Raw genomic sequence first — 23,152 nt, 5'->3', positions numbered from 1 at the left:
CCATATTGACAGGTATCGGATAATATAACTGTAAAGTCTGTGGGAACAATCATGTAGTTTTTACTTGACACAAGCTCTTGCTCAAAGTGCAGTTGGTGCAGTAGCTGGTGCAGTAGTAGCTTTCAGGGCTCTGCAAGCGCCCATGGGTTTCATGGTCCAGATCAGCCTCAGCTGGTAAGTGCAGGTGATTAGCTATGCCATGCTTTGAAGCTTTCTGAACACTACAGATTGTAAAAGAATACGTTGCTGAAATTAGTATATTATAATTGGAAGATGGGAAGGGTAAATAAAATAGGCAACACAAGTTATTCAGACATACTACAGTGTATATCCTTTGAAAATATATGGCTGCCTATATTAATATATAATACATAGTACACTCAAGAAAATAATAGTGTAATATCACATGTGAATTCAATGCAATGTGATAAAGAATTCAGTATAATGTTTTTTTAGATAGAATAAAATTTATATCACACAGTAAATGCTGGAATCACTTCAATCTTGTACTTTTGTAAAGTTAATTCAGCCTGGATCAGTTACTGAGATGATGTACTGTGCAGCTCACCAGTTACAATGAGGATGTTGAGACTTTAGGAATAAGTAGACTTGATAAGTATAGTATTATTCAATTCTCCAGTAGTGAAGTTTAACAGTGAAACTATAGATTGCTCTTTCAGCCTTTACTATAGAAAATCTGACCAGAGGAAAAAAGACACAGGTACACAAAGGGACACACAAAACCAGTCCAGGGATATCTGATCAGAAGCCACTCTGGATCCTCAGCCTCGCTGGAAATCCCTGCCTGAAATACATCTCTTAACTGAGAAAGAATCAAGCCCATAGTGGTAGGACAAAGCTTGTGTCTACAAGCTGTTGTGTTATCCACTGCCCACAGACATGAGTTAATTACTATTACAACAACAGACTCACAAGAAAAGAGACATGGGTGTCCAGCACCCCAATTTTTAAAGTAGGGCCCTATGTCCAGGTAGGTAATGTAATGCAAAATGAAGAAAAAGAATATCATTTGACTATCATATATGTGAGAAATAAAAGTGCAAAACCAATTGTGGTAAATATAGAATTGTTACTAGATTCTGTTTCTTTCAGGTCTTGTGATGTTATTTATTTATTTATTTCATGTGAAAGAACTTATAACAAAAGACCTGTGCACTCATTCTCAAAGTCTAGTTATACACTGAAATTTGATTTTTTAAAGAATGATCTTCAGCAAAGCTACCTCAGCAGAATAAAAATTCACTGGAAAAATTTGCTCTGGACTTGATTTTGTTTTAAAATAATTCCTCTTCCTGGGTTACATTCAAATTTAACTATATTCTTTAAGTATTTGAAAACTCGTTTTAAAAAAGAGCTTTTTCATACATATTAAATAATATCCTTGGATGTGGGAAGAACAAAATATCCAATTTAGAAAATTAAGGATCAAATCATACATTTAAATTAAATTATCCTTTAGCAGATATTCATGTTCTTTTCAGAATACCTTAGAAGTGTTGCATAGCTGATAACAAAGGAAGTGGACTTTGTTCCACTAGGAAAAGAGATTAGAGTGTATGGTGCAGATCCAGTAAGTTCTGCCTATATACTCTGCATAGAATGCAAAGTTCAGTATGTGACAATGAACGCATTTTGGTGTGTTTATTTATCTATTGATATTTGAAAATACGTGTAATGGTTATTCTTCCCACCTCTGCTATTTTAAAGCCCAAGTTAAAAAGCAATAATAGTGTAAGAAAAACTAAGGAAGTGCAACAGAGGCACTGTGCCATAGAATTTATATCATATGTTCATGTAAATACTTCGTTTAGCATTCTATTACAGTGACCAGTGCTAGTCACTGACATAATCCCTTTGAAATACATAATTATGAAGTAACATTAAAAAAAGATGTCTTGCTCTGAGTGCAGTCACAGCACTTGATTTTAAGCAATCTTAACTACAAATCTAATGTTCAAGAGCCTCACATTAGGAAAAGCAAATCTCCAGAGTTGAGGAGGGAAGGGAATCTGAGCTACCTATGAAATATAATGATAATGAAGGAGAAAATAAAACTATACATACTCTCAAATCCATATACTGTATTATCCTATTCACAGTCTTCTACAGGAAAGAATCTTGGAAATCCCTCTGAAAATCTACTCTACCTGAAATCCCTCTTGAACAGAAAAATGCATAAGTAATAACTTAATTATAAGCTTTAGGAAAAACTAAATTTTGAAAGAAAAATGCCTTTTTCATGTGATCAGCAATAGTATTTTGTAGTTATTAAAAAAAGATAAACTGTATGCTTTTCTACCTAATATTGAAATAACACTTGTTTAATTGCAATATTAATTAAATTTTAGAAGGGGAAAGACAGTAGAGACATGACATGAAAGTGTCATTTCCACTTGACAGTGTTTCTTTCCATAATGAGAAAGCCCTAGTCCATTGTAATGCTGTCCTCAATACTGAAGTTAGACCTTCACTGCTCCTAAGAGATACCTTTGGTACAAAGAAATGTTTGAAAGAAGCATGACATTTTCTGTGCAGAATAGGTGAAAAAGAAAGAACTATCTAGATATAGACTCTTGTGTTATCATCAATTTCAGTAGAGTTTGTAACATAAGCTGAGCATTTGAATGAGATTTCTTAAATGGTAATCTAATTCAAAATTGTAGGCAGAATACTTATGCCATCCTTTGTTTATCTAAAAGAAGTAATGTTACTGGTAGTTTCAGTACCACCTGGTACTGAGGCAGCTTGTCTACTTTAAACAGTCAGCATGTTACATTTGAGGCTGTTGCTTAATTTGCCCTCCAGAAAAGAGACAGAAAACTAAGGAAACTGTTTTTGAAATGGGATGTATACAGTAAAACTTCAAAGACTCAATGCCACTCAGCTTCTAACTTAACCTAGCAACTTTACAAGAAATTATTCATGGACAGATGGGATATCTTCATATTGAGTTTTCTATTAAAGTGTTATTTGTATATACACTCAGCTTCCAGATTAGTACCTTTGATCATATCAGAATGATGGTGAGTCAGCTATCATGAGTTGCTTTGTTTGGTTGGGCAGAGAGCAGTGAGGAAAAGAGAACACAGAAGACAGAGAAGAGGTTGTCCAGATCAGTTATTCCAGAGAACACTATCCTGGGAAGTGTTCAAGGCCAGTTTGGCCTAGAACTAGAACTAGACCAGGAGCTCTGAGCAACCTGGTCTAGTGAAAGGTGTTACTGCTCATGGCAAGGGGTTGGGACTAGATGGTCTTTGAAATGCCTTCCAACTCAGGCCACTCTACAATTCTGTGATTCTATGATAATGTATTTCACAAGACCTAAATAACAATGTGAAATTGTATTTAACTGTAGACAATTTCAATTGTGATTGTACCACAGAATTTTTTTCCTCTAGAAATAGTTCTCTGATGTCTATTTTATTTCATTACTTTCCATGACAAATTTGCTTAAGCAACAAGTAAAATGAAAGAGAGAAGGAAGTGCCTGAAATGGTGACCTTTAAATTGAATAGTGTTGTTAAAAGTGTCAAATGTGGTTTCTGTTGAGTTCGAACAAGCCAATGCTGTGGAGATAAAATCTTAATGATGTGTGAATCATTACAATTCAATGAACTGTGAAAAGATAAATATGGGGAAAAAATTAGCATTTTGATATGCAGGAAATTTCCTCAGAGGGATTTATTTTCAAATAAGTTAAAGAATGCTCCATTAAACTTCTCAAAGATGACAGAAAGCTATGTCAAGGTAACCAAATCCCCTAAGTAAAAGCAATTGCAAAGAAATTAAAAAACCCTGACATGCCACATGCTTTGAAGATGCATTTGTATTCAAAAACTACTTGGAAAACTAAATATAAATGAGAGACAGAAGTGCTAGAATAAGGACCCACTTGGAACACAGGTACTCTGAGAAAAAGTATGAAAGACACTAGATTTTCTAGTGAGAGATTTCTTGGACAAACCCTAGTCAGAATCTAGAAACCTTCCATTTACAGCAGGAGCTTAACTTCTTTGCATTGATAGAATTAATTGTCTGCTTTCATTTCTAGGCTTGTGAATTCAATAAAGCAGTACTGCAGAAGATTCTCAGCTTGTCTGTAGTTTGAAACATGTACCAGTACATGTGAATTGGAGGTTAACAGCTCTTAGGGCTGTAACCAGAGGTTTGGGTGCAGGCCTAGGACAGGACTTGGAGTGGGTTATTTGAGGCAGCTGTCTGTCCAGTATTGTGTGGTCATTTGTTTCAAATGTCATATATCAGTATCAAAACAGCTAAAGGGATTACTTCATGAGTCCATCAGTAGTTGTAACAAAACATAGACTGCATTAAGGTCAAACTTATAGCCATTAACAGAAGATGGCAAAACTGGATATCATTGTGTTATCATACCTGTATAAAATTACATTTCCAGCTTATAAAATGATAATCTAAAAATTCGTCATATGGTGCAGGGAACTATCTTACGAAGCTTCCTGGAAATCAAACTGACTATTAAATACATTAAAATATGGGGTATGGGTCAAAGTGGATTACAGGTCTAAGTAAAAATGGAGGGTGGTATCCAGTATGACACATAAAGTAACTGACTTATAATACATTGAGTAAGTGGCTGAGAGAAATCCCAAGGATACATGAACAGTTGATAGAAAATGCAAAAACTGAATTTAGTGCTTATTTTTATCTGCAGTCCTATCATTTTTCTGAAGCTTTGTATCATTTTGCCTTGCTGAGTGAAATATGTCACCTCATGATGGAACTCTGATTATGAAAATTTTAATGCATTATTTAATTTCCAGGGTATTTAATTTCCTGATATTTTATTAATAATGATATCAATGTTATAATACTATAACAATAACAGTGAGGCTCAAATCATAAAAGGCCTAGATACTCACCTGCTGGTTGATTGAGGTGTAGCTAACCTTTCATTTCTTCTCTCCAAAATTTAAATATTTACCCTTCTCAACACCTTGAGGAGACTGGTAGATGAATTTTATTACCTCTACTTTGAAGAGGAGCAAAGGAGACTGAACCAAATGCAGAAAACCAAGTTCAGAACTTAGACTTTACTTGGACTGTGTTCATTAAGAATATGTGGTTTGATTGGGGTTTTTTCCAGGAGAAAGTGAAATAATCTCATTAAAAGTGACAAATAAATTCAGGTCTCCTGTGCATTTTTAGGTAGCTGACAAACTTCATGGGAACATCAGAGCTACTTGTAAGCCACCTATAAAGGAAGGAGTTGCATTTGTTTCCCCTATTTTATCTTGTCAATTGGTTGTTTGTGGAGCTGGATTTGGAGTTCTTAAACAGGACAAATATGCAGCAAGTAGAACTGATCTATAGTTTTAAAAATATATACATCTAAAAATGACAATATTTGAATTTGGAAAATGTCTGACTAGTTTGAATCCATTTCATTATAAGCTTAATGAACAATAAAAAATGTGGCAAGCATCTATTCTGACATATGACAAACCACACAGTGTGGAAATCCAGGATATATTTATATCTTAAGGATTATTTCCTGTACAGTTTGATGATACTATTCCAGCTTTACTTAAACACAGGCTAATAGGGTTATTCTTATGGTTTGATGTTAAAAACAAACAAAAAAATCAGGTCAATGTCAATCACTGGAAAACTGGATTTTTGAAGGGCTGTGTAATGATAAATATGAGCTGGAAGGTATTCTTAGCATGTTTACTATGAATGACCTTCTTATACAGTTAAACATATTTTAGGATACAAAAGCCCTAATGTCTATCAGAGAATATAGCAGAAGTCATGCAGCTCCTATTTAGAATTAATTTCTTGACTGAAATTTTGTCTTGATCTACTAAAAAACCACCTGCCTACCTAGCACTTATTCTTGATAGCAACATAAAAACACAAAGGAAGAGGAAATTATCAGATAACAACACCTTTGCAGTTTTCAGGCCTATTAGCAGATTTTTCGAAGCTCAGTCTTATCAACAAGTCTTAGAATAGTACTCTGCCTTATGTCATATTTGAATTAAACCAAAATTAGTAAGATGCAATTTCCTGATATATTTTTTAAGACTTCTTTTTTACTGCAGTGTTAGAAAGCTGCCATTCCATGCTCATCAGAGAACTATATGCTGCACATAATTTAGAGACTTGAGAGCTTTCTTAAAAGATGATATATTATGCTACTTGACTTCTAACATAGAGTAAAACACCATATATCATATTATACTACTTTATTTCTAAGAAAGTAAGAATTTCCTTTCAGAAAAGGTAATGAAATCTTGTGATTTTGATGAGGATTAATTGGGCAAGGCTTACTTCCTTTCCATGCACTTTTTGTAATCCCATTCACTTTCATTGTTTTCACTTGGTTTCTGAATTTTTTCTGTCTTTTTTTTTTTCCACTTTTCATTTCTTCAAATTCTTCTCCTGTCCCTTTATTTACATTTCTTCCCTGATTTCAGGATTTGAATCGGAGTAATTTTGTTAAGTTTTAGTTGTTTTCACTGGCCTCCCACTTCATCTCAGTCCATTTGATTGCAATCACTCCATTTCCAACTTTTCTTGGTTTTTTTCAGTTGCACTGCTTTTGATAATATCTCCTTTCCAGAGAATTTGTTAGACTTTGTTCTCTGATTTCAAGATTTGTGTATTTCTAACAAAGAATAAAACATCATATAGATTTGTGTGGTACTAATAATGTAACTTAGATATACAGAAAATGCCAAGAAAAGCCCTTAAATCCCTAATAGCACAACATGACTTTAAATGATATTGTGTATATTGAATTTTTTCTGGACATAATGCAAACAGAAAGATTGTTAGCACAACGGAGTATGTGATTAATGCCCATTTTTCCCATTACTCTCCCTCTCCCAAAAAATACACTGAAAAAATTATCTCAATTCTTCAATCCAGTATTGTGGTCAAGGAAATCAAGTAAGTAAAACCCTGGCTGAGACACAGTGTGTCAGGGTGCAGTGTCATGCTGTGCTCTGAGGGAAGATACCATTACTGTACAGGTAATACACAATATTGTACAATACAATACAGGTACTGTACAATCTTTTTCAGGGTGTTCCATGTGAGGGTCTGACACCTGTTTTTTAAAGACAAATGCTGAGCAGACAGTTATCTACAGTTTCTGTCACTGGCCCAGTGACATGGGCAAATCACGAGGGTCCCTGGAAGAGGAAGAAAAGTGGGCTTTATAGAAGGACTTGGGAACTAGTGAAAGAGAAAAGAGAAGAGCTCAAGGATATAAATCAATGTCCATACTCTTAGACTTGAGGAGAAAGAAATCCTACCCCACCACAAACTTCTAATTAACTGAATTTTTGCATGGTGAGGTAAGCCTTGCAAAGGAGGCTGATCTTTTGTCGTTTACAGGGTCTGAATCTTTCAAATAGTTTAGGTTACTGTGGTTGAAATTCCTTTTCAAAGTAAGTTTTCATTGGCATTCATACTGTTGTGAAAGGAAGCTAGGCTTAGCTGGAAATGTTAGGCAAATCTGTGATCAGATGACTCTGTGAGTCATTAGGTTACAGTCCACAAAGGCGATGACAAAAAAGGGTGTTAGTATACTTACCTGAATCACATCTGTCCACTCACTTGGTTGGGACACATATCAGCCCCTTAGCAAATGATTGGGAATGACAATTCCTTGTCTGAGATAGATTCTACAAAAGCATTAATAAAAAAAAAAAAAAAAAAAAAAAAAAAAAAAAAAAAAAAAAAAAAAAAAAAAGGGCAAATACAAAAACTCTAATAATTAGAACTTGCAGCTGGATTTTCAGAAGTGCTTGGGCACAGGCAAAATTGGTGCTGTAATACTGAACTGCAAACTTCTAATCTGGAAGTTTTGACTGAAAGTTGGAGAGTGGAAAACGCTGCTTGCATTCAGAATTATGATCCTGAAACCTCACTTTAGTACCATGGCACCAGCAGTTCTTAACAGCCCCTCTACTACTAAGGCAATAGTAAGGCTATTCGGTGTGTAGGAAGCAGTCTCAAGAAGAACCCAGGTTTACTTGCTCCCAAATTAGCACTTTAATAATTGGCCTCTTTTTCTCAGTATATCTTTGCTTCTGTTCTGCTTCAGTAGAGTGAATGGCAGACCTCAGATTTCAGCTGCAGCACTGCAAACCCCCTGAAACATCCTTGGATCTAATTAGAAAAGACGACAATTGACACTTCAGGAGGAAGATCTGTATGTCCATTAATGGACTACATTAAAGTATTTTTGTATCATTTTCTGTAACAAAATGCTGGTTTCATCTGAGTAACAGTTTGTAAACGATATGGGGGAGTTCTAAGAATTGGAATTCTTGGAAATCACTGTAATCTTCGTGCCTTTGGTGTTTGTAAGCCAGCGATCTCCGCCGTGTCCCTGCTGGCAGGCTGTGCTGCTCCCCGGCTGCGGGCGGTGACAGAGGTGGCGCCGGGAGCCCTTTGCCCCCGGCCTGGCAGGGAAGGGCAGGGAGGGGAGGGGACACCCGCCCCGCCCGGGCCCGGCACCACGGGCCGCCCGTGAAGCGATGCGCTGGGGCGCACAGCGCTCCGGAGCCGGAGCCGGAGCCGAAGCCTGCCTGCCCGCGGGCGTCCCAGTGACTCCTCAGGAAATATGCGGCCGGGCCAGACCGCCCTGAGCCGCGGAGGGCGGAGGGCGCGCCCAGGTGCGGCCGCCTCCTGCGGCGGGCAGAGCTCCGCGGGCGCGGCCTGCCGGGGAGCAGCGCGGGGGTGGGGTGGGGTGTGGGGCCGGGCAGGAAGGAAGGAAGGAGAGAAAGCGAGCAAGAGAGTGAGCGAGCGGGAAGCCGGAGGGAGAACTGAAAGTTGGAGCGGTCTAAAAGCCCCGCGCTTCCTTCCTCTGCCTCCCCGCTCCCGTCAGGCTTTTGCCAAAGGTAAGGGCGGCCTCGGCGGGCGCGGGGCGTGCGGGGCTCGGGCGGGTCCGGGCAGGGTCCGCCCGCCCCGCGGGCCGCTGCCGGGGCTGGTGCTGCAGCTCCCGGGGCTGAGCGCTCACTGCCGGGCCGGCTCTGCCCTGCCGGGGCTGGTGCTGCAGCTCCCGGGGCTGAGCGCTCACTGCCGGGCCGGCTCTGCCCTGCCGGGGCTGGTGCTGCAGCTCCCGGGGCTGAGCGCTCACTGCCGGGCCGGCCCTGCTCTGCCGGGGCTGATGCCGCAGCTCCCGGGGCTGAGCGCTCACTGCCGGGCCGGCCCTGCTCTGCCGGGGCTGATGCCGCAGCCCCCGGTGCCCCGCGCCGCTGAGCGCTCACCGCCGGACAGGGCGCGTCCCGCGGGAGCGACAGGCACCGACTGGAGCTGGGATCGGACTAGGAACAGCAGGCAGGCAGGTAGAACATAAGGGTGTATTGCTCTCTGTTTTCTTTGTGGCTTCAATTGTTTGAACGATTTGTATGTAAAGGTCATGCTGAAGAACAGTGCTTTACTGTTGTTTACTGTGAGTTGTTTTTGTGAAGTCAGACATGAACAGACCTCATGTTAGCTACCATTGTATAGCTGGAAATTTTATCAGAAAATTTAAGAAAGTCAAAGAAGCTGTATTATGTCCTGGATGGAGAATATGAAGTGAAGGGGACAGCACCCGAGTGTTGCCACAGCAACTTCCCAAAGTTCCAATTCCACCTCCAGTTTGCTTATTCACGCCATGCAGTTCTTACTCCAGCGACTCTACAAGTTGTTCCACTGGAATTTCTTGCAGTAATGAGGTTTGACTCCGAGGTAACGAAGGTTGCTGAACCTTTTTCTAGAAGGAAAGTGCTGTGAAGTTTTTTATAAAAGAAAAAAAAAAAAAAGAAAAAAAAAGAAAAAAAAAGAGTCAAACAAAGAAACGGTTTGACAGAGGACGTGATTAAAGTTATTTTGTAATTATCCACTAGGTTGACCTATGCTTAGTAACTTCCTTGTATTGGTAAAGGCAACAGTTCTATCTGAATTGTTGCAATCAGTATCTCTCTCTCTCTTTTTTTTTTTTTTTTCTTTTTTTTCCCCTTTTTTTTTCCCCAATCCATATGTTGATTGTATAATGTGGGTTTTGGAAAAGATCTTTAATCTGTGATGTTTTATATGTTAATCTTGTCAGTTTGTATGGGGTCAATCACAGTGTAAAAATGAAATTCACTACTTGCAGATTCCATTCTGCTCCATGGTAAGACCTGTTGTATTATTTTATTTTGCTTTGGTTCCGCCCCCACCCCCCCCAACATATTTATGAGGACCTTAATCTAGTATGTGGTTTAGCAGAAGTTGGGAGCAAGTCTGAACTTGTTTATGTTTGTCAAACTGATTGCTCACAGCGTGATTATCCTGACATACTTTTAAAGGTTTCTTCAGGCTTGTAGCTGTATTGATATTAAAAAAGGAAAAATAAAGCCTAGTCCCACCTCAGTGTTTCTGTGTTCATCTATAACCTGCTGTTCACATGTTTCATTATTAAAATTTGGTTTGCTTGTTTGCTTCAACAAATATTTGTTTATCTCCCAGTCAATTTTGTCTTCAAGAATTTTCAACTTGAAAAAATCATAGAATGAAAGAACTTTAAAATTAGTAGATATAGCTCTTCAGAATGTTGGATGCAGGTGCTTACCCTCCATGTGTGGAAGGGTCATGAGAGTTAGAATTGCCATTTTTCTTTGATGCTATTTAGCTGTCAGTAAAAGAAAAGAACTGTTAGGCCACTCTGAGTTTTTTTGCCAGTCCTTGTCTAAGTCCCTTCCATAAGATGGGAAGGGGAAGAAATTGAGAATCAGCTTGTAAAGTGTGAGAAACACTTTTTATGAAAGAAAGTTGGATGATCCCGTAGATGGCTTGGGATATACAACACACACGGAATTCATCCTCTGCTGAAATTTTTTTCTTAGAAGAAAAGCCCAAATGGTTTTCCTTTTATTGCTTTTTTCACGTAGCAATTTAGGTGTTTTGAGCCTATTTTGATAAAATAGAATGGTCAGGTGTCTTCCAAGAAGTTTGATTTTTTTTTTTTTTTTTTTTTTTTTTTTTTTTTTTTTTTTAGGCATGATAGCATTTTCCTATTTTTAGTTGAAAATGGTGATTTTTGTCTTGGTTACGCTACTTAGGAGAATATAATATTACAACAAGGATCAGTTTTATTTCAGCAAATTCAAATTCCCCCTTTTTTATTTTTTGTTTGTTTGCTTCTTTGTTGATTTTTGTTTTTTGCTGTTTATTTAGAAGTAGGAAAAATCTATTTTGCTTTGCTTCTGAGAGATTTGTTTTACAGAATGTATCCAACCATGTGCACTAATGTTGTTTACAAATGCCAAATTTGTAGTGGTAAAAATATGGGTGTGAAAGAGAATGAATATATTTGTACAGATGTGTATGTGCCACTCCATTTCTAATACTGTACATTCTTTAGGTTTTATTATGACTGACTTTGCAATCAAAGCTTAGGAGAAGATTAAGTTCTTTTTTAAATTGGTATCAATCATATCAAAACAGAGTAATGTATTGAATAAGGTGATCCTTGAGTGTTGCATTTCTGTATATGTGTTGAGTTCAAACCTTATAAAACATTTTAAGAAGAAATTACATATTTATATTCTAGCCTGCAAAACGCTCACCAGCGTGTGTAGATTTGTTCAGCTGTTTGTTACGTTAATATTTGCGTAAGTGGTGAAACCAAACCAGTTGTCTGTATAACCCTCTTCTTAGACCCACAAAATAAGATCTGATCTTAGTGGTATTTAACCAGTTGCATAGCTAGGCTAGATCTGTAGCATTTTGTCAGAAATCTCGATGGATACACTGATAGCTTCTGCCATAGACAACTACAGAAACAGAAAGTGGTTTGGGCTTTATCTTCCATCACTGTTGGCATTTTGTGGTCAGAATGTCTTCTCAGCAAGCAGGTCCTTCCTTCCTCTGCTACCTGCATTGTTCATAAAATACACAGCAAAATATAATCATTCTTACAGATTTGGAAGCAAAGTTTGTTCTCTGCTAGGTAACCCTTTGCATTGGTATGTGGTTTATACAAAGATGAGTTAGAGTCCTAGTAGCTGATAACACATGGCTATCTGAGTTCCTGAAGTAACAACACTGGAGGTGTTCCAGAATAAGGTGTAGGCGTTTAGAAAAACCAGTATTAAGATAGAGAAGAGAGTGTGTGTGGGTATAAATATATATATTTGTAAATAACACACATATATATATTTATTTATAAATATATAACTAGATCTACTTTCCTAGGTGCATTTTTTGTTATTATGGAAGGTGGAGGGATTGAGAAGATGATACTGTCTGAAAATGAACACTAACACCTTAGGGAAAAAATAGCCAAATGCTGCCATGAAACCCAGAACTGTCAAGGAAGGTGGGAATGGCTGAGATAACCACCTGCAACTGCAACTTTAAAAGTCTTAGAATGATATGCTAATGCTGTAGGGGTTTTTCTATACTTGAATATGAGTGTGGTTTGGTTGTTGTTTTTTGGTGGTTTTTTCCTTGATTGTGTTTTTTTTTTTCTGTTTGTTTGTAGTCTGTTTGGTTGTGTTTTTTATTTAATTACTGGGTATCTGAAAGACTATTTTCTGGCTCAAACAGCACTTGTTTGATAATTTTTTCTTCAGTAAGTAATTTCTATACTATTTTTTTTTAAATTTTGTACTCAGAATCTGAGAATATATATTCAACCATTTAAAAGACTATACACTTATATTTTCCAGAGTTTAGAGATGGATGGAGGCCATACCGTTGAATTTATGCTTTATGACTAGAGGCTGCTCTAAAAATTTTGAGGAAATGCTGAGCTTTCAAATTTTTACAGGAATAATGAAAATTTATATAAGCATACAGGTTAGGGTGGGACAAAGGTAAATATGAAAGTGGATTGTTAGTCAGTTTAGATCAGTCAAAGTCTTTTTGAATTTAAATGACTTGAGAATCTTTAATTGAGGGTTAACTCCATAATAAAGTTAATCTTTCTTGAGAGGTTGATATCTGATTGACCTATAGAGCTGTCTGTCTAAAAGGTTTTAATTGTATCAATTTAATATTCAAGATAAGTAATTTCTCAGACTTGTGGGTCGTGATCAAAGCTGATAAAGATATATACAGAAAAATGAAGCTAAAGACTAGAGAGAATCCAATGATTTATTTGAAATAAAGGAACATTTATAGTAAGTGTACTATGTTGATTTTTATATCTTCCAGAAAAATGTAGGTTTGTTCATCTTTTTTCTTATTATTATGTCATATACATGTTTACATGGTGTAAGTCTGTTTTTTTCCTTAGTTTTGATTACCACTTTATAAAAGTGTGGGAGTAATGAAGATATTTACAAAATTTCTCAAGAAAAGAGGTCCAGTGATCGAGGTAGTTATTTAATAATTTATTTCATAATCATAATCAACTACAATCACCAATAGCAGTGATACAGCTGTGCTTCATACAGTAAATTATTTTAAATTTAGATTTATCTGTATGTGGCTTTGGTAATGAGGAGGAGCATAAATATTTATTTATCTATTTATTTATTACTCCCTTTCTGAATAATGACTTAGATATTCAAAAGACCTTGGAGAAATCTTATAGGAAGGGGGTTTATCCTTTATTTAGGAACTGATACAGTAAAAATGTAGTCAATGTTTTAAACTTCATTTCTAGATCATAAGTACTGCATTTTTTGTCAAGAAATACTTTGAAGAGTTGGGTATCAATGTCTACTACTACAGACAAATCTTGGGCAAAAGATTTCTACTCCTTCTAAATGCTACTTAAATCTTAATGCTCTTCCACTGAAGCTGGTCTTTCTTTTCCAGGCTGCTTAAGGCTAGTACCAGCATGCCAGGACAGCTGCTACAGTCAGCAGGTTTCCCTAAGGCCAAATTACTCTTTATACAGAAAGAGAGAGGTGAAAAAACCTGTTGAGTGTTGCTGATCTTAAACCTTCTTTGAAGAAATATGATTTCAGGCTGATTCAAACACCTTCAGAAAAGTAGCATCTGGATTTTTTAAATTGTGAATTTAGATATGGCCCTAGAAGAAAGAATAACTCAACTAGATGAAATTTGAGGTGTAAGAGCTGAGTTGGAAAAATACTAAGGAAGAACTCATGGACAGCTGGAACTTGCCTATGTGGTCGTGCCTTTTCTCTTTGTGGCCAAGGGAAAACTGCTTCCATGTCAGATTTGGGATGCTGCTGGTTACCTGTTTCCTGTGTTCCTGCAGGACAGTTTGTTTGAAGGGCTGGATCTACTGTTGCAAACCATGTTATTGAGGATAGTACTTGTTCAGTTGGATTCTCGGTTGAAGAGGGATTGAATGCACAGTTCACATAGAATGCTCTAGATGGTCATTTTTCCTTTGTTCCATTGCAAGTGTGCTTCTATGCTAAAAGGATTTTGCAATTGGAAGATATGGATGCAGAAGTCCTGTTCCATAATTAATTGGTGCTTGTATGGAAATGGGAAAGCTTTAAGTTCCAGTTGTGGTCTTGGATACCTCTTTCTCTCCCTGATATCCAAGTACTGTGTAATAAGAATGTGTGTGTAGATAAGTGGTTCATCTTAATGTTTAACTACTAGGAATATGTGTTTTAAGTCTGTATTACTTTTGCTGAGACTTTAATTTTGCTATTTTTTTATATTGGCTAAGATAAAAGGATGGGCTTACCATTGTTGAAATTATTATATACAAAGAATTAAAAAATATTACTGTTCAAGTGACAGAGAGTCTTTCACAATTTTATTGAATGTAATTGTGAGGTTTAGGTGAGAATTTTTTTAAATGTCCTTTTTCTTTTCCATATGTTTGCAGTCTTTAAAAAAAAAGTTTGAACTGAAGAAACTTGAAGAGGTGTCGTGAGGAAACGGATATTTTCTACTGGCTGGTGGACACCAAAATCAAGGGGGTTTTCTTGCTAGTGAACATGCATGCAACCTGACTATTTCTATGTGACTGTGTGGGACAATATATGAAATGAAGTCATGTCATCTACAGGCAATGGCACTGATATTGAAGCATTTTTGGTCAACATTAACCTTGCACAGTATCTTTCTAACTTTAAAAAATATGGCTATAACACTGTGACAGATTGCATGGGAATAAATAACAGTGTGCTTCAGCAAATGGGAGTGTTGCCTACAGGACATCGCAGAAGGATTCTTAAGCAGTTAGACAGTCTTTTGAAAAGTCAAGGAAATTCTCTTTTCCATGAAAATCTAAAATTCAAAGATGTGAAAAGTTTAGAAGAGAAGCAACATTCATCCTCAGATCAGGAGTCTCCTGTAAGCAATTCAAGTTTAGATGGGACTGGCTTGATGCCTGCAACATCATCAGAGCAACTTCTTAAAAAATCTTGTGTTAATACAGAAAAGTTTGAACTTGCAGAGGAAAACTCAAAGGAGGCACATGATGATAGCTGCACAAATTTGGATTTTTCCAGTTTATACCATAATTCAGACAGCATACTAAAAGCTGTCAGTCAAAGCAGAAATATCAAGATGAATACTCAGCCAGATGCATCACTGACAGAAGCTGCTGCATACCAAGCTGATGAGCACTTGACTGGCCCTTTGGTGTTTCGTGATCCTCCTTCATTTGTTCGTTCATGCGAGACAAAATGCAAGGAAAACAAACATCAGAGGTTTGCAGATGAGGGTGATTTGTCTGATAGTAAACCAGATTCTCCATTCTATAAGTTTAAAGGAGAAATGATAGACAATGACTTATACGATTCCTGTACACCAAACTGCATGAAAGTATTTCCAAGAGCAACCCGATCTTTTATCTTAAGGCATCGCCCCGTACCAGAAATACCCGAATCAAGTAAAGTTCAAGCTTCATCAAGGTAATTGTTGCTCATTACTAATGAGAAATAGCTATCATGGTAGAACTTATGGTTTGGGGTTTCTTGATTTTCTTTTTTTTATGTATTTTCTTTTTTTGGTGTGAATTTTTTTAATATGTGCTGTAAATACACTGGATCTGATATGAATATGCCCAGATTTATTGAAGAGCAGAATTAAGGTTCGATGTAATTTAAAAGCAGAAATGAGAGTGCAAAGGGAAATTTTAGAATGGTGTGTCTTTATAACCTCCCCAATTTTCTCTGCATCTACATGTTAACAAAGAAAGGAATCTTTATTGCTTTAGAGATACTACTTAAAAACAACTATATAAAGCATAAGCAAGAACTTACTTCAAGATGGCTTTTGGGTTAATTTCTGAACTGGTAGTCATTTAATTGTTAACTTTGGAGAATGAAGGCAACCATTTATTCATGTTATGTGTTGGCTTTTGCTGGTGGTATCATAACAACAAAACTTTAGCTTTTAATTATATTTCTAGTATAAAAATATTTGAGACATTCCAGCAGGAGAAAACAGCAGTGGAAAAAGGAGGAAAAAAGGACGATAGATGTGGAAGATTTACAGAGTTTATGGAATCTTTGAATTTGTTTCTAATTATTCAAATGATGTGACTGTGTATTTTTCTTCCTTCAAAATGGTTGAGTTCATAATTTGGATCCACAAATTACTGAGTGGCACTTATTTTTTTGAATAAGTGTTAGTTGTAGCTTGTCTTGGAAAAATATGATAGAATGTTGAGAAAACTATCTATTGTTGGGGACTTAATTCAAGACCTATCTTAATAAAAGTATAATTGTTTGAATGTTAAAAATAATAGACACTGAATATGTAGTCAATCACAATACAATGTTACAGTCTGTGAGCAAAAAATATCTCCACACAGGTTAATTTGTAAAATTTTTTGATCTATTAAGTAAGTTTTAGTTGTCATGCTGGCTATGTGTCTCAAACAGAAGAAAAATTAATGCAAAGGCATATGCAAAGTTTTGTTGGTGTAGCCTTATCCAAATCATTAGATTGCATTTATTTTATTTTTAAATTTTTTTTTTCAACCACAAGCTGTGCCTGGAAGGGACATGTCTAAGAATGTTTTGTATTTATCTTGGGTTTTTCATCTGCATATCTCAGCAGTTAGAAACATCATCGAGTTTATACATGCTCTAAATGCAGGGGTTTCCCAGCATTAAAAGGTTTTTTTAGATTACTGAAAGAAGTCAAAATTAATCTTGTAATGCAATTGTTTGAACAGGTGGAGAGGCAAAAATTCTTTGCAACAGTTAGAGATTTCTTTTGTGTGCCTTAAAAACTGCTTCATTGTGTCTTCTAAATGACAAAAAGTTGTGCTCATTGAAACTTAAGTATATGTGTCTATTAGTGAGGAGCAGATTTATGTTAACTTTTGTAGAGTGATTATCCATACTTCACTTAATAAAGCTATTTATGCTGAAACAAAATGGGATTTTTAACCTAAAAGATGATAACTAAGTACTAAAAGAATACTCTTGCTGTCTTTTGAGAAACAATCGTCCAGTTGAGAGAATATGCTGTATTTGTAGTCTTCCCACCAGTGGAGTAAATCCTCCAAATCCCAGTCTGTTGGTGATTGATACGTGACTGAGTGACTAACTGCATTACCCACCATTTTGATTTGTGAGCTCCAGCTTCTTTTCTTGGTCTTTATGCTCCAATTATAGTAATATGGAAATCCTGAGGGACCAGTCTGTCTGCCAAAGATCCAGGCTAAACAAGATCTTCATAGCAGAACTTAAACTTCGGAGAAGCATTCTTGATAACCTTTCTGACAACCTTTTCATAGGGACAGAGAACTAATTCATAACGTTAAAACGGCATTATGCAAACACCTTTGGTCTCAGGAAAGATTGTGTCTTTATCACAGAATTGCATAGACAAACAGCCTCAACTGATCTTATTGCCAGATGCTGGTTTCATCCTTATTACATTGGATAAAGGCTGTTCCATAGAGGCAGAGAAATCTTGCTGAAATCTGGAAGACTCAGCATTTCCTTCTAGTCATTCATGGATATTAGTAATTAAATTTCGATGCAAGGAATACTTTTCTCATCACCTCCTGTGTGCCTTTAGCACAAAAAGTTCATACAGTGGGTCTCCTTGTGCCCCATGGTAGGGCTATGACCATGTCATTTGTTATTACTAATAATGCACTTAGCTCCCTTGCAATTTTGTCTCCTTCCCCGTGCCTCACTTCTGCTCCTGGATCTTGCCTGTAACAAAGCATGCTGGCAGCTGAAAAGACACCATAACATTTTAGAAGTTGAAAATACTTTGAGTTTATTTCTTTTTTGAATTATGGCACTACAGGATGGCATCACTGTAGTACTGGGGGGGGTGTGCAGAATTAAAAAAAAAAAAAAAGAAAATAAAAAAGTGTCAATTACACAATTTTCTTAATAGTGGAGTTATTGTGCAGATTTTAGTTCTGGTTTTTATTGCCCAGTATTGATGTGTAGTTATACTAGATTATTTTCATCTAGACTTTTTCTTATTGTATCATTATGATCTCTCTGTTGTTAGAGAATTAGTAAAGATCAGTCAAAAGGTGTTTAAAATCACAAAGTGAAAAATTGAAGGTTTTTGTAAGACAAAATAGTGAAAGTATTGCAATGGATGGAACTAACCACTCGTGCATCTTTAGGACAAGATTGAAGATAATTAGTTTTGAAATAGTTTTAGAAGATTTAGATATTTTGGGTCAGCTAGCAGTCACTCTTCTGTGAAATAGTTACCATTACATCATTCCAGGAAGCGATCTTTTCAAACAAAAAGCCAAAGTAGATTTGTAACATGGTAGATATGATTTTTATACAGAATAATATGCAGATAAAACTTCAGACTGATGAATTCTATAATTTTTTAGATGTTTTCATGTCACCCGTCTTTGTTACTCGTGTTGTGCAGTAGTGGGGTTGTTCTGATTATTAAGAGAAACAAGGAAAACTAGATGAAAATTCTGGGCAACGCCCTGCATCTGGAAAAAGATATAAATAAGTAAAATAGATAATGGTGCTTGGCCCAAGCAGGCACCATTTGTTTTCTGTGGGTAGCAGATCCTATAGTTGGAATCTCTTGCTTGGTACTGATATCCTTTAGATTCCATTTCTTAACATACAAGTGGTCAAGATTGCTAATGAGGTGCCAAGCTCTCCACTGTGTTCTGGCACACAAAATAAATGTTTTAGAAGAGAAAAGCTGCTCCCTCTCTTTTCCTATGGTGAAGTATCACTATTACTTTACTTTTGCTAGCAGTCTATGGACCCCAAAGCTTTAACACAGCATGCTAGAGCTGTTTTGATGTATTTGCATTTATGGGAGGGTTAGGTCTTGAGATAGAAAAGAAAACATGTCTTGAATGAGTTTGAAAATGAAAACTCCTTTCCTTTAAAACACTCAGCAGATGAATGCCAGTAAAGACTTTGAAGCACTGACTGACCTCCTTCCCTTACTTTATTTGCAAGTTGACAGGGATATATCAAATAAAACAGCTTGATGGAAAGTTCTGTGCAAAGTTTTAGCTTTCCAGCCTCTCAGCATTTAGCAAGACCAGTCACTGCCTCATCACATCCTTTCATCCTGTTTATGTATAACACAGGGTGCTAGAGAAGTGTACGCAGCCTGGGCTGCATCCGGTACCTCTTAATATGTGAAAACAGTTGTAACAAGGTCAACATTGAATAATAATTGAAATTATTATTATATTTTTGAAAAATTGGTGCACTTTGTGATTGGAAGACTGATTGCACTAGTTTTACATTAAAGAGCAAAATAAAAGAATATAATCTATCTTCTTTGAGATACTCAATTTCCAAATTGAAAAAAATTAAAGAGAAAAATTCACTTTCTGAAATGGCTAAGAAAATGTCAAATATTGATATTGTTATAAGTATTTTTTCCATCTTTTTCCTTCAAAAGACATCTTCAGTATTTTTCACTCTTTTAATCCAGGTAATTTGTACAACAACTAGTTTGCTATTTTATTAAACATGGACAATTATTATCATTTTATAGCTTGCACTGTAGAGTTTTTATTACACATAATCTCTCAAGCAGATATTCAAAGTGAGTTCATTTCGTCTATGTTATATCTTGAGGCAGTTTTTAATTTACATAGGTTAGAAATTTGCTTTCCAAAAATGACAAATAGGTTATATTTTTGAATGCTGGGAGAAAACCCCTAGAATTTGCTTTTTAGCAGGATTTTGTGCCACATGTACATAAATGTAGGTACGTGATCAAAAAGAATACACAAGTCCTGAAAAGTATATGGATTTTAAAATATTGTAGGGTATTTTATGTGTGTGTGTGGGTTGTTTGTTTGGGTTTTATTTTTTTTATTTTTTTATTTTTTTATTTTTTTAAGCTAACTTGTTATTTTTCATTACCTGGTGAAATTATCCATCCACCCTGAAACGAAGCAAATGACTCACTCTTTTATATAAGGAAAGCCTCCGTAATTTTAAAAGCTCTTCAAGTCAAGGCTGTTTATCTGTAAGTCTTAACTTAGTTCAATGCTGCTAATAACCTTCAAAAGATACCAACTGAGCAATAAAAAATCTGATCTGTGTTGAAATACATTAGGTTAGGTTTTGTATTTCTATAAGCATATTAAGTTCTTTAAAATTTGGGTTGTACAAACACATGAAGTTAATTTGCTCATGGAGCTTCAAAAGATGTAACTGTATGAATTCTAGTGAGATGTGTGATGGAACACAGACTTTTAAAGTATTTGCTGTTTATTTATTGTAATTATGACTCGAGAGAGTAGGCAATTGTATATGGCAAGTAGGCTGTGACCAGCTTTCACTGGCCAAACTCACCCTATGTTTTGTTTTCAAACCCAGAATTTTATGAAGTAATCATTGGGGAACTTAGTTTATGTAACCTGGATAACATTTGAAATTTCAAGTAACTTTATAAGGTGTGGCCTCTGTCTTGAATTGAATCTAATAAAATTTTTGGGGCAGATTTAGGTGTGGAATAAAAATTATGTGAAATAGTAGTTCATGAATGCCTGTCTTCTGTAACAAAAAACCCATAACTTTGTAGTTAGGAGTAAATCAAGTTGGACTTCATGAGGCAGTAGGTTTAAGTTCTAAATGTAGCTTATCTTAAAACAATAAAATTTCTCAGTATGTAAAATGGGTAAACAAAAATTAGGAGATTGATATTTTTAGTAGAAGATAATTGCCTTTGACTTTAAAGGATAGAAGGCTCACAAACTGTTAGGAAAACCAGTAAGGATCTTACATGGCATTTATCAGTCTCAGAATATTTCATAAAGATGCATGAGAACATTTATTAAGAGGAAAATTTACTAATTATGTTAATGGAGGAATTCAGAGCTTGACTGAAAAGACCTCTAATACAGACCACTGGACCAGTGAAGATGGGTTAGAAATTTTCTAATTCACACATTTATCTTCCTTTGTTCTGATTATAAAGCTGCTCGGCCTGAAATATTAATAATAGCAATAATATTGTACTACACATGATATTACTGAAATATATGGGGCCAGCACACCACTAATAAAATAACTTTTCTGCTGTGCATGGACATGCATTCTTACCCATGTATAAAAAGTGTAAGGATTGTCACAGGCAGTTGCAATGCCTTGCCATTTACCTCTTGGTTTTAAAACTTTATAGGGGCAAATAATTCACCTTAGGAAAACAAAACTTTACAGCAATTTTTTTTTTTTTTTTTTTTTTTTGTGGTTGGGAGCATGTTTTGCTGGATTCTCAGGCCCATTACAAGTTTAACATTAAAGTAGATTTTCATAGCACATCCTTTTTCAAATACAGTAATTGGTAATCATTGTGAAGAAGGGAAGGAAAAGGCTGGAGAAAACTCTGGGATCTTCATTCTTCAAGCAATCTAAATGTTTTTAAGGTCAATTCAAAACAAAACAAAAAAACCCCGAATTTGGGATGCCTGCTAGGATCAGAGAAGTATTCAGTGTCATAAGGAGAGAAAAACATATTGTTGTGTGACTCTTAAAATAAATCAGAAATTTTCCCAAGATTTAAAACCTATTGTTTCTATATTTGCATATAATTTTAATTGTTTAACTGCATGAAATGGTTTTGCTTATTTTCTGGGAAATTTCAATTAATGTTTTCATTCTGTGCTTTGTTCTGTTCAAGTTCCCTTCAAAAAAGAAGAAATATGGACCTTGTAAATATTTCTTGCACTGGGAGGCAAATTTCACAAAACAGTGAGTTAAGCATCCTGATATTTACATCTTGAATATTAAGGAAAAAGAAATCTTGGACTGGTTGTCTAAAATAAGTATTACTTTCATATTTTAAGAAATATTGGGTACCTCAAAGGTCTAGAAGGATTGAGTTTTGTGATAGCAGAGTATTTAATCACTGCTGCATTTTTACTTATTTTTTGATTATTTTTACTTTTTTTTTGACCAAATAAAGTAAAAATTAGATAATCTAGTATTTAAGCCCCATTTATTTTAATATACTTTTTTAGTCTAGTGTGTTGAGTTTCTAATAGCAGAGTTAACTTCTTGAAAGATATAAGGAGTATATTTCTGACTAATGCTGCTTAATTTGTTTATTAGTGCTGTAGCTCCAGGAAACAACAGGAAATTTATTGTATTAAATAGCTCGCTGAAGCGTTTAGAAGTCTTGTGCAGTCAACTGGAAACTTCTTTCACATTCGAAAAATGTCTTGTTTGAACTTATGTATATTTATTTCAAACAAATACTTGGTGGCAAAATGAAGATTGTGCGCAAAAGGGTTGTGTGATGGTTTATTTTTGGTACTTTTTTAAAGTCAGAATAAAGAACACTTTGGAGCTGTTGCTGCTTAGACTATGCAACTGAAGGTTTTTTTATTTTGACTTGATGCAGGGTAGGAAAGAAGAAAATGCCTGTATGCAAGTTATATTTAAATTACGTAATAATAATGAAAATGTCTGTGGTGAAATGAAGGTATCTGGAGTTCACTTAGAAATAGGACATTGTTTCTTGTTCCTCAAAGCTTTTTATGGGGAGAACTGAGAAATTACAAGCTGAAAAATCTGTCCCTTGTTGGTTTTATTATGACTTTAGCAGAGCATTTGTGACTTGCAGTGGGGCACCGTGTAATTGTATTTATTTATTTATTTATTTATTTATCTATTTCCTTTAAGATACTTCCATGGAAGAAAAGCCACCCATTATCTCTCCATATGGGGAAACTTTCATTTGTGACGACTCTAAAGAAGCTAAAGTAAGTTGAGAAGCCAGAATGTAT

At 35.9% G+C, this 23,152-nt stretch overlaps 1 protein-coding gene across 3 annotated transcripts in view; it reads left to right on the top strand.

The window, feature by feature from the left end:
- Window positions 1-8,623: 8,623 nt before the first annotated feature.
- Window positions 8,624-23,152, top strand: part of ARAP2 (ArfGAP with RhoGAP domain, ankyrin repeat and PH domain 2) — a 118,190-nt gene continuing 103,661 nt past the window's right edge. For 2 of the 3 annotated variants that reach the window (XR_014590161.1, XM_083861815.1), the window contains exons 1-4: window positions 8,777-8,915; window positions 14,810-15,842; window positions 22,045-22,115; window positions 23,049-23,128. Coding sequence is in view for 2 of the 3 variants with exons in the window: in XM_083861815.1 (XP_083717941.1) it covers window positions 14,980-15,842; window positions 22,045-22,115; window positions 23,049-23,128 (1,014 nt within the window). In the remaining variant the exon portion in view is untranslated. Of the gene's footprint in view, window positions 8,691-8,776; window positions 8,916-14,809; window positions 15,843-22,044; window positions 22,116-23,048; window positions 23,129-23,152 lie in introns of those variants that run through there. The other variant, XM_083861816.1, reaches the window with a different exon arrangement.

This window comes from Zosterops lateralis, assembly GCF_965231275.1.
Source record: "Zosterops lateralis genome assembly, chromosome: 5".
NCBI classification, from domain to species: domain Eukaryota; kingdom Metazoa; phylum Chordata; class Aves; order Passeriformes; family Zosteropidae; genus Zosterops; species Zosterops lateralis.
This window is presented reverse-complemented; position numbering and strand designations above follow the sequence as displayed.